General features: G+C 48.0%; 2 protein-coding genes across 3 annotated transcripts in view; one reads left to right on the forward strand and one right to left on the reverse strand.

Moving 5' to 3' along the window:
• Positions 1–12,035, forward strand: part of LOC114647383 (protein inscuteable homolog) — a 646,645-nt gene that overhangs the window by 222,905 nt on the left and 411,705 nt on the right. The gene's annotated exons all lie outside the window — the stretch shown is intronic.
• The window catches only part of LOC114647381 (vitamin D 25-hydroxylase), a 43,287-nt gene that overhangs the window by 1,640 nt on the left and 29,612 nt on the right, over positions 1–12,035 (reverse strand). Inside the window, exon 4 of one of the 2 annotated variants that reach the window (XM_051923485.1) lies at positions 10,895–11,091. In XM_051923485.1, the coding sequence (XP_051779445.1) occupies positions 10,895–11,091 (197 nt within the window). Of the gene's footprint in view, positions 1–10,761; positions 11,092–12,035 lie in introns of both variants that reach the window. The other variant, XM_028796083.2, reaches the window with a different exon arrangement.

The following is a 12,035-nucleotide window of genomic DNA, read 5'->3' on the forward strand; positions in this document are numbered from 1 at the left end:
AATGTCGTATTTGTTTAATGGCATAAACTGCACCCTCAGGTCTACAAAGAACAATTAAAAACTTTGATAGAAGCAAATTAATTTTATTATAATTGTTTTGTTTTCTGCCAAATTACTTGTGATTACAATTAAAAACTGACACAGCACAGCCTTAGCAGATTAAACAAAATCCAATGCAGCTTAGAGTTGTCTGTCTGTCTATCTATTCTGATAGACGGCCGGCAGCTCAATCCGGCTGGGACGTCCCAGAACGGGAAGAATGGAGAAGGGCAGCCTTTCCAGGACTCTGCATCCCCCAGGACACTAGGTGGCAGCTCCCTTGGACAGTAACTGTACCTCGGATTCCATCGGGGCATCATGGGACATGAAGTCCATTTTCTCAGCCCTGTTGGGTGCCATGGGTGCCACCAGGAGGAGCTCATAAAGTACCTGGGGACTCCTACAACCCAGAAGTACTTCGGAGTCACGAGGACGAAAGCCCACAGCACTTCCGGGATGCTTGAGGACTGATGATGTAGCGTTTGACCCGGAAGAAGGGAAGGAGCACTTCTGGGTCAAGGAATATATAAAGGACGGTTCGAGACCCAGCAAGTGGAGCTGGAATTGGGAGGGTGTGTGACGGAGCTGCTGGGAGTGGAGGATTATTGTATTATTGATTATTTGTATTGGTGAATTGTGGCGATCGTGGTGCTTTGTGCACTTTATTCAAGAAAAGAATTAAAATTCTACTTGGTGCTTTTATACGTGTGTCCTGAATGTCTGTCTGTTGGGTTTCACGGGGCAACTGCGACCCCTAGAATCCACACTATCTATCTATCTATCAATCTATGATATAGTGCCTTTCTCATCTATCTATCTTTTATATAGTGCCTTTCACTATCTCTTTTTTTACAGTGCATTTCATATCTATCTATTATATAGTGCCTGTCATATCTATCTATTTATCTCTTATTTTATAGTGCCTTTCATCTATCAATCTATCTATTATATAGTGCCTTTCATAACAATCTATTATATAGTGCCTGCCATATCTATCTATCTCTTATTTTATAGTGCCTTTCATCTATCAATCTATTTATTATATAGTGCCTTTCATCTATCTGTCTATTATATAGTGCCTTTCATATCTATCTATTATATAGTGCCTGTCATATCTATCTATCTCTTATTTTATAGTGCCTTTCATCTATCTATCAATCTATTTATTATATGGTGCCTTTCATCTATCTATCTATCTTTTATATAGTGCCTTTCACTATCTCTTATTTTATAGTGCCTTTCCTCTATCTATCAATCTATCTATTATATAGTGCCTTTCATAACAATCTATTATATAGTGCCTGTCATATCTATCTATCTCTTATTTTATAGTGCCTTTCATCTATCAATCTATTTATTATATAGTGCCTTTCATCTATCTGTCTATTATATAGTGCCTTTCATGTCTATCTATTATATAGTGCCTGTCATATCTATCTATCTCTTATTTTATAGTGCCTTTCACCTATCTATCTATCTTTTATATAGTGCCTTTCATATCTATCTACCTAACATGCACTGTTTTTTGTCCATCCATCTGTCTGTCTACTGACAGATGACCTGTAAGGCGCTCGCTCTTTCTTGAACAGATAAACATATAGCTAAGAGAGGTCATACTAATAATATATGTGGAGATTTGAAACTCACATATTCATAGGTCACCTCCTTTAACTGCCACCTTATCGTGGTGGAGGGGTTTGCGTGTCCCAATGATCCTAGGAGCTTTATGCCCCTGGTAGGGCCACCCAAGGCAAACTGGTCCTAGGTGAGGGATGAGACAAAGAGCGGTTCAACAAACCTTCTATGATAAATAAAAACTTTGGACGGTGTTTTCCCTTGCCCGGACGCGGGTCAACGGGGCACCCCTCTGGAGCCAAGGCTGGAGGTGGGGCTCGATGGCGAGCGCCTGGTGGCCAGGCCTGCACCCATGGGGCTCGGCCGGGCACAGCCCGAAGGGGTAACGTGGATCCCCCGTCCCATGGACTCACCACCTATGGGAGGGGCCAAGGAGGTCGGGTGCAGTGTGAGTTGGGTGGTGGCCGAAGGCGGGGACCTTGGCGGTCCGATCCTCGGCTACAGAAGCTGGCTCTTGGGACGTGGAATGTCACCTCTCTGAAGGTGAAGGAGCCTGAGCTAGTGCGTGAGGTTGAGAGGTTCCTGCTAGATATAGTCGGACTCACCTCGACGCACAGCTTGGACTCTGGAACCAATCTCCTTGAGAGGGGCTGGACTCTCTACCACTCTGGAGTTGCCCCCGGTGAGAGGCGCCGAACGGGTGTGGGTATACTTATTGCCCCCCGACTTGGAGCCTGTACATTGGGGTTTACCCCGGTGGACGAGAGGGTAGCCTCCCTTCGCCTTCGGGTGGGGGGACGGGTCCTAACTGTTGTTTGTGCGTATGCACCTAACAGCAGTTCGGAGTACCCACCCTTTTTGGAGTCCCTGGAGGGGGTGCTAGAGGGCATACCTTCTGGGGACTCCCTCGTTCTGCTGGGAGACTTCAATGCTCACGTGGGCAATGACAGTGAGACCTGGAAGGGCGTGATTGGGAGGAATGGCCCCCCCGATCTGAACCCGAGTGGTGTTTTGTTATTGGACTTCTGTGCTCATCACGGATTGTCCATAACGAACACCATGTTCAAGCATAGGGGTGTTCATATGTGCACTTGGCACCAGGACACCCTAGGCCTCAGTTCGATGATCGACTTTGTGGTCGTGTCGTCGGACTTGCGGCCACATGTCTTGGACACTCGGGTGAAGAGAGGGGCGGAGCTGTCAACTGATCACCACCTGGTGGTGAGTTGGCTTCGATGGTGGGGGAGGATGCCGGTCAGGCGTGGTAGGCCCAAACGTGTTGTGAGGGTCTGCTGGGAACGTCTGGCAGAGCCCCCTGTCAGAAGTAGCTTCAACTCCCACCTCCGGCAGAACTTCGACCATGTCCCGAGGGAGGTGGGGGACATCGAGTCCGAATGGGCCATGTTCCGTGCCTCTATTGTTGAGGCGGCTGACCAGAGCTGTGGCCATAAGGTGGTCGGTGCCTGTCGTGGCGGCAATCCCCGAACCCGTTGGTGGACACCGGTGGTGAAGGATGCCGTCAAGCTGAAGAAGGAGTCCTACAGGACCCTTTTGTCCTGTGGGACCCTGGAGGCAGCTGATAGGTACCGGCAGGCCAAGCGGAATGCGGCTTTGGTGGTTGCTGAGGCAAAAACTCGGGCGTGGGAGGAGTTTGGGGAGGCCATGGAGAACGACTTTCAGACGGCTTCGAGGAGATTCTGGTCCACCGTCCAGCGTCTCAGGAGGGGGAAGCAGTGCAGTGTCAACACTGTATATGGTGGGGATGGTGCGCTGCTGACCTCGACTCGGGACGTTGTGGGTCGGTGGGGGGAGTACTTCGAAGACCTCCTCAATCCCACTAACATGCCTTCCAATGAGGAAGCAGAGCCTGGGGACTCAGAGGTGGGCTCCCCCATCTCTGGGACTGAGGTCACCGAGGTGGTCAAAAAACTCCTTGGTGGCAGGGCCCCGGGGGTGGATGAGATACGCCCGGAGTTCCTCAAGGCTCTGGATGTTGTAGGACTGTCTTGGTTGACACGCCTCTGCAACATCGCATGGACATCAGGGACAGTGCCTCTGGATTGGCAGACCGGGTTGGTGGTCCCCCTCTTTGAGAAGGGGGATCGGAGGGTGTGTTCCAACTACAGAGGGATCACACTCCTCAGCCTCCCTGGAAAAGTCTGTTCAGGGGTCCTGGAGAGGAGGGTCCGTCGGATAGTCGAGCCTCGGATTCAGGAGGAACAGTGTGGTTTTCGTCCTGGTCGCGGAGCAGTGGACCAGCTCTATACCCTTAGCAGGGCCCTGGAGGGTGCATGGGAGTTTGCCCAACCAGTCTACATGTGTTTTGTGGACTTGGTAAAGGCATTTGACCGTGTCCCTCGGGGAATCCTGTGGGGGGGTACTCCGAGAGTATGGGGTACCGGACCCCCTGATAAGGGCTGTTCAGTCCTGTATGATCAGTGCCAGAGCTTGGTCCACATTGCCGGCAGAAAGTCGAACCCGTTTCCAGTGAGAGTTGGACTCCGCCAGGGCTGCCCTTTGTCACCGATTCTGTTCATAACTTTTATGGACAGAATTTCTAGGCGCAGCCAGGGTGTTGAGGGGGTCCGGTTTGGTGGGCTCAGGATTGGGTCACTGCTGTTTGCAGATGATGTTGTCCTGTTTGCTTCATCAGGCCATGATCTTCAGCTCTCTCTGGATCGGTTCGCAGCTGAGTGTGAAGCGGCTGGGATGGGAATCAGCACCTCCAAATCCGAGACCATGGTCCTCAGCCAGAAAAGGGTGGAGTGCCCTCTCAGGGTTGGGAGTGAGATCCTGCACAAAGTGGAGGAGTTCAAGTATCTCGGGGTCTTGTTCACGAGTGAGGGAAGAATGGAGCGTGAGATCAACAGGCGGATCGGTGCGGCATCCGCAGTAATGAGGGCTCTGCATCGGTCTGTCGTGGTGAAAAAGGAGCTGAGCCTCAAGGCGAAGCTCTCAATTTACCAGTCGATCTATGTTCCTACCCTCACCTATGGTCATGAGCTATGGGTAGTGACCGAAAGAACGAGATCGCGAATACAAGCGGCTGAAATGAGTTTCCTCCGCAGGGTGTCTGGGCTCTCCCTTAAAGATAGGGTGAGAAGCTCAGTCATCCGGGAGGAGCTCAGAGTAGAGCCGCTGCTCCTCCGCATCGAGAGGAGTCAGATGAGGTGGCTCGGGCATCTCATCAGGATGCCTCCCTGGTGAGGTATTCCGGGCACATCTAACCGGGAGGAGGCCCCGGGGAAGACCCAGGACACGCTGCAGGGACTATGTCTCTCGACTGGCCTGGGAACGCCTTGGGATTCTCCCGGAAGAGCTAGAAGAAGTGGCCGGGGAGAGGGAAGTCTGGGCATCTCTGCTCAAGCTGCTGCCCCCGCGACCCGACCTCGGATAAGCAGAAGAAGATGGATGGATGGATGAATGTATGGATATTCATAGGTTGTTCAACAGGTTATGACAGTCACTTTATAGTCACATTGAAGGGTCCTATCTGTCTATAACACAGTGGCTCTCATCTATCCATCCATCTGTAGATATCGGAGGCACTCTGGACAAATAGAAAAATTGGAGGTGCAACACATAACCAGCCTAGAGGTATGTTTATCAGCGGCTCATTCATAATGACAATCTATATCAGTTTATAATAAATTTAAAGGGATCTATCAATCACAAAATGAAGTGCCTTTCATCTGTCTATTTAGATTTGAATACATTCTAGTTCATGGAGGCTGAGAGCTGCCACATGATTTATGTTGCATGGATACATAGATGGATGAAAGGCATTATATGATAGAGAGATAGATAGATAGATGTGAAAGGCACTATATAATAGATAGATAGAGTGAAAGGCACTATATAATAGATAGATAGAGTGAAAGGCACTATATAATACATGTTAAAGGCACTATATGATAGATAGATAGATAATATGAAAGGCACTATACAATAAATGTTGAAGGCACTATATAATAGATAGATAATGTGAAAGGCACTATATAATAAATGTTAAAGGCACTATAAGATAGATAGATGTGAAAGGCACTATATAATAAATGTTGAAGACACTATATGATAGATAGATAATGTGAAAGGCACTATAAGATAGATAGATAGATGTGAAAGGCACTATATAATAGATCGATAGAGTGAAAGGCACTATATAATAGATAGATAGATAGAGTGAAAGGCACTATATAATACATGTTAAAGGCACTATATGATAGATAGATAGATAATGTGAAAGGCACTATACAATAAATGTTGAAAGCACTATATAATAGATAGATAATGTGAAAGGCACTATATAATAAATGTTAAAGGCACTATAAGATAGATAGATAGATGTGAAAGGCACTATATAATAAATGTTGAAGGCACTATATGATAGATAGATAATGTGAAAGGCACTATATAATAGATGTGAAAGGCACTATATGATAGACAGAACCTTTCAAATTTATTATAAAGTAACTTATTTGTTCAACTATCTCTTTATGAAGTGTTAATCTAACTATGTGTTGCCTTTACTGTCTTTCTGTTCTTCCTGAGCAACTTTCAGACCTGCAGATGGAGTGCTGACAGCCCCTGTATGGCAGACAGACAGACAGACAGACCCCCGTGGCCCCCTCGTGACATGTGTGGTGTACAATGAAAGTCTGCCCAGTGTGTCCGACTCACACGTGACGCCCCACCGCTCCCTGCAGCCATGAGAATGTATGGAAATGCAGAACGCTGTGAGATTTAACAATAAGGTCACTGGGCCACGGCTGGCATGACACTTGTAACAGAAACAGGATCCCCCCAGCAGCCCCCCCAATGACTTCTTCCTACCCTTTAACCTTCAGACCCTTACGCAATGCACACCACATACAGACACGTAGCACTGGTGGGCCTCATTCCTGAAGCTCAGCTTGGATTGCTGTGGTGGTCCAGACTTTGCAACTCGGGGGGCTAAGCCTGTCCTGCAAGTCGTCCATCAGGCAGCTGTAACACTTAAACAGAAGACATTGGAAGACTTGCCACACATTTGAACTTTTCTCCTTCTGCCTTTACTAAGAAGACACCAACGCTGTTAAAACCTTAAAATAAACAGAGAATAAAAAAGGCTTTGGCTCAAAGAGTTGCTTTAAGTGATCGCTGCACCAACAGGAGCCCCCCCTTCCAGCCCCCCCAAGGAGGCTCACAACCTTTGCCCCTCAATCCAATGTGCACCACACTCTGTGTATTCATTAACTGCAGGGCAGAATTTCAAAAGTAAAAGACCTGAGTAGCCTCACAATCAGAGGGTCTCAAGTCAACCTCATAACTAGAGGGTCTCAAGACTCCACACAACAGAGGGTATCAAGTCGAAACCCAATTAGAGGGTCTCAAGTCACTTCACAACAGAAGGTCTCAATGTAGAAACACAATTAGATGGTCACAACTCACTGCACAATTGGGGGGTCTCAAGTCACCTCACAATTAGAGGGTCTCACAACAGGTTGGACTACCAGGTAGCTTGTAGAACCTTGGGGGTTCTGGGGGGTGGCTGTGGTTGGGCTTGTTGTGTGTGTGTGATGGGGGTGTGGTGGGGTGCAAACTTCTTTGTTGGTGGGCTGTTAAATTTCTTAGTGGTGGTATTAAGCACTCATATTAACCCCATCATTTCAGAGAAGAAGGACGAGTTGCTTGCTGTCTGGGGGTCCTCAATCCCAACGCTTCACTTCCTGTAAGGAAAGGGCAGGTGGCAAGCCGTGTGCAGGAAGTTGCAGCACTTTGAATGGACCCTCGGTGGGACTGGAGTGAGGGGAGGGGGGTTATTGACTGTGACATTGCCGCCATGGGTGCTCCTACCAAGAGTACACGACTCCCTGCCAGCATCACTCAGGGGATCATCGCTCACACGGACCACTCCGCCACATTACACCGATGACTCAGTGGAGGGTGTTTCAGACCCACCGGCGGGACCGGACGATATTGGAAAACATAAAGAAAATGGCATTAAGTCCTGAATGTTGTCATCGCTAAAATGAAAGTGCAGCGTTTAGTTATTAAAATGTCACAATGCACCCCCCAATGTCACGTTGCAATATTTTTCTTTCTTCCCTCAAAGATGGCCAAATTACAGCAACCCCTGCCTTGGCGTTCTTGATCGTCCCGATTCAATTACGTGGAATTTGATGGACAAAATGAGACATGGGGGGGGGGTTGGGCTTCAACTTTAAAATGACACCAGGTCCCCATGTTATATATTTTCTACTTTTTATATTTCACTTTTTTTAAAGACGCTTTTGAATCTTGTCATTTGGATTTCATTCCTTTAGCAACTCTAAATGTTCTGGTAGAGTGCGATCTGCTCTTCAAAATGACACGCAGCTCAGGGGTCTTCAAATCATAAATGTGTATGTGATGGATGTTTGTCTGAAAACTGTAACAGCGGAGAGAAAGAATCTCATTTACAGTCCTACTTCAAAACAGTAAAACCAGAGTGTCACACAAATGTGACAAAAGAACACATCACAGAGACGCAGTACCCCATTGGCTAACAGCCTCGTCTGATCTCCTCCTCTTCTGCAGCTGCGAGGACACACCCCTTCAGGGAATGTGACTCCGCCCTTTCTGCCCATTGGCTTATAAAGGTCTGACGCTCATGTGGACCCGGCCTTGGTGAAGAGCCGAACCTCTCAGCCCATCCAGGAGGGGCTGCTGGTTACGACTTCTGATTTGTGCCCTGACTTTGAGTTAAAAGGGGCGACCCCATAGGCACCCCTAAGACTTTTGGGACCCCCCCACCCTGCAATTATTCGCCTGTCCACAAGACCTCCTGCTTGTCGATGTTTCATATCTATGACTTGCTGGGCATCCCTGACACGTTCACGGACACCGAGATGGTTTGGAGGCTCATTACAAACATCGTATTCCATGTCAGAAAGCATTTGATGAGGTGCCACATGAGAGGGTGGGCATCAAAATTAAAGAAGTGGCAGTTCAAGGTGATGTTTTTAGATGGGTGCATGAAGCAGAGGGCGATGATGGCGTGAGGAACCTCATGAGAGTTAAGAGGGGTGACCAGCAGGGGGCAGTACTGGGGCCGCTGTTATTTTTAATATCTATAAATGATTTAGATAGGAATATAAGTAACACGTTGTTCACAAGTGAGAGAAGAATGGAGCGGGAGGTCGACAGACGGATCGGTGCGCCATCCACAGAAATGTGGGCTCTGCAGCCGTCCGTCGTGGTGAAGAGAGAGCTGAACCAAAAGGTGAGGCTGTCGATTTACCAGTCGATCGACGTTCCTACCCTCACCTATGGCCACGAGCTTTGGGTAGTGACCAAAAGAGCAAGATCGCGGGTACAAGCGGCCGAAATGAGTTTTCTCCGCAGGGTGGCTGGACTTTCCCGTAGAGATTGGGTGAGGAGTTCAGTTATCTGGGAGAGACTCGGAGTAGAGTCGCTGCTCCTCTGCATTGAGAGGAGTCAGTTGAGGTGGTTCGGGCATCTGGTTAGGATGCCCCCTGGACGCCTCCCTGGGGCGGGTGTTCCGGGCATGCCCCACTGGGAGAAGGCCACGGGGCGGACCCAGGACACGCTGCAGTGATTATATCTCCCGGCTGGACTTGGAATGCCTTGGGGTCCTCCCAGAGGAACTGGAGGAGGTGGCCGGGGAGAGGGAGGTCTGGGCTTCCCTGCTTAGGCTGCTGCCCCCCACAACCCGACCTCAGATAAGCGGTGGATAATGGATGGATGGATGGATGGATATAAAGAAGAAGCTGGTGAAGTTTGCAGATGATACCAAGATAGGTGGATTAGCAGATAATTTGGAATCCGTTATATCATCACAGAAGGACTTGGACAGCAGACAGGCTTGGGCAGACTTAATGTCAGTAAATGTAAAGTATTACATATAGGAAGTAAAAATATTAGGTTTGAATACACAATGGGGGTCTGAAAATTGAGAGTCCACCTTATGAGAAGGATTTAGGAGTCGTAGGGATGTACAAACCAGTGTGTTTCTTTGTGCCGGTCCCAAGCCCGGATAAATGGGGAGGGTAACGTCAGGAAGGGTATCCGGTGTAAAATTTTGCCAAATCAATATGCGGACAGATGATCTACTGTGGCAACCCCTAACAGGAGCAGCCAAAAGAAGAAGAAGAAGCTATCGACTGCCCGACAATGTGCAGAAGCCATTAAGAAGGCTAACAGAATGTCAGGTTATATAGCGCCTTGACATGTGGAGTACAAGTCACAGGAGGTTCTGCTTTACAACACACTGGTGAGGCCTCATCTGGAGTCCTGGGGGCAGTTTTGGTCTCCATAAAGACATAGCAGCACTAGAGAAGGTCCAGAGAAGAGCGACTGGGCTGATTTAGGGCTACAGGGGAAGGGTTAGGAGGAAAGATTCAGAGAGTTGAAATTAACATTTGCATTAAGGTTAGGTCTTATTAAGTCTGAATACATAATGGGAGGTCTGAAAATCGAAAGTCCACCTTATGAGAAGGATTTAGGAATCATAGTGGACTCTAAGCTATCAACTTCTCGACAGTGTTCAGAAGCCATTAAGGAGGCTAACAGAATTTCAGGTTATATAGCGCCTTGATGTGTGGAGTACAAGTCACAGGAGGTTCTGCTCAACCTTTATAACACACTGGTGAGGCCTCATCTGGAATCCTGGGTGCAGTTTTGGTCTCCAGGCTACAAAACGGACATAACAGCACTGGAGAAGGTCCAGAGAAGAGCGACCAGGCTGATTCAGGGCTACAGGGGATGAGTTATGAGGAAAGATTAGAAGAGTTGAGCCTGAAGGAGATGAAGAGGACACAGTTGGAAACTTGTGAAGCGGAAATTTCGCACAAAAATTAGGAAGTTCTTCTTTACACAAAGAACGATGGACACTTGGAATAAGTGACCAAGTAGTGTGGTGGACAGGAGGACTTCAGGGACTTTCAAAACTCGACTTGATGTTATTTTAGAAGAAATAAGTGGACAGGACTGGCGATCTTTGTTGGGCTGAATGGCCTGTTCTCGTCTCGATTGTTCTAATGTTCTAACAAACCCAAAGCCCCTCTCAATAAGGTTTACCTGAGCTGCCGAGGGGGGTCCTGAATGGTGAAAGTGTCTACACGTTCGGATTCTTATCAGATCAGAAAAGGGAGAAGCTGGCCATACCTAATGAGAAGGGGACAAAGGCCTCCCTCTTGATGAAGTTGCCGTCTCCATCCAAAAACCTCTCCGGGTAGAAGAGTTCAGGGTGGTCCCAATACTTCTCGTCAAAATGGGCTGAGTAAAGATTGGTGATTACCGTCGTTCCTTTAGGAATGGAGTAACCCCTGACCACGGTGTCCACTGAGGTGGCGTGAAAAATCCCCAGGGGAACGATGTTACAAAAGCGCAGGACTTCATGCAGCACAGCCTCGGTGTAGACCATGCTGGCTTTGTCATCCCAACAGGGAAATCGAGCGCCACCAACAACACGGTCAATTTCTTTGTGCACTTTTTCTGAGGAAGGAAAAGAAAAATCGTATTAGTAAAGACTGGAGACGCCTCCATGAGAGTCTCGGTCTGTGCGAGGTGCCCCCCATAGTCTTTGGGACAGGGACACATTTGTCCTTGGGTCACAATTGAACCAATTCAGACATTGTGATTAAAATGCACATGGCAGACTTTCATTGAAGGGGATCTGCAGACATTTTGGTCGCATAACACTTCTGCTACATGGTGCCCCCCATTTCAGGACTCCATAATGTTTGGCACACGGCAATGGCAGGTCTGTTCAAGTCATTGTCATATTTAGGAGTTTGTCGCCTATCTCAGCATGCAATGACAGCTTGACGTCCTCCATTCATAGACATTAGCAGGTGCCGAGGTCTTCTCTGCCAAGCCTGTCATGCAGCCATCTTCAGCTCCTGCTTGTTTTGGGGGGCTTGTCCCCTTAAGTTTTCTCTTCAGCATGTGGAAGGTCTGCTCAGTTGGATTGAAATCAAGTGACTGTCTTGGCCATTCAAGAATTTTCCATTTTGTAGCTTTGCTGTGTCACCTCAGCAGCGTGTTTGGCTCATCATCTTATTGTAGAATGAAGGGCCGTCTCATGAGTTTGGAGGTCTTTACTGGAACCTGAGAAGATTAGATGTTCCTCTACACCTCAGAATCCATTGTACCACTGCAGTGACATCATCAATGAAGAGACGTGTGCCAGGACCTGTGGCAGCCATACACGCCCAAGCCAGTGTCGCCATGTTTAACAGATGAGGTGGTCTGCTTTGATTCACTGGCAGTTCCTTGTCGTCTCCACACTTTGCTCTTGTCATCACTCTGATAGGTTCATCTTTGTCTCATTTGTCCACAAGACCTTTACCAAGAATTCTGCAGGCTCCTTGAAGTCCTTTGTCACAAACTGTAATCTGGCCGTCCTGTTCTTGTGGTCTTCATCTTGCAGTGTGGCC

This window comes from Erpetoichthys calabaricus, chromosome 2, assembly GCF_900747795.2.
Source record: "Erpetoichthys calabaricus chromosome 2, fErpCal1.3, whole genome shotgun sequence".
Taxonomy (NCBI): Eukaryota; Metazoa; Chordata; class Cladistia; order Polypteriformes; family Polypteridae; genus Erpetoichthys; species Erpetoichthys calabaricus.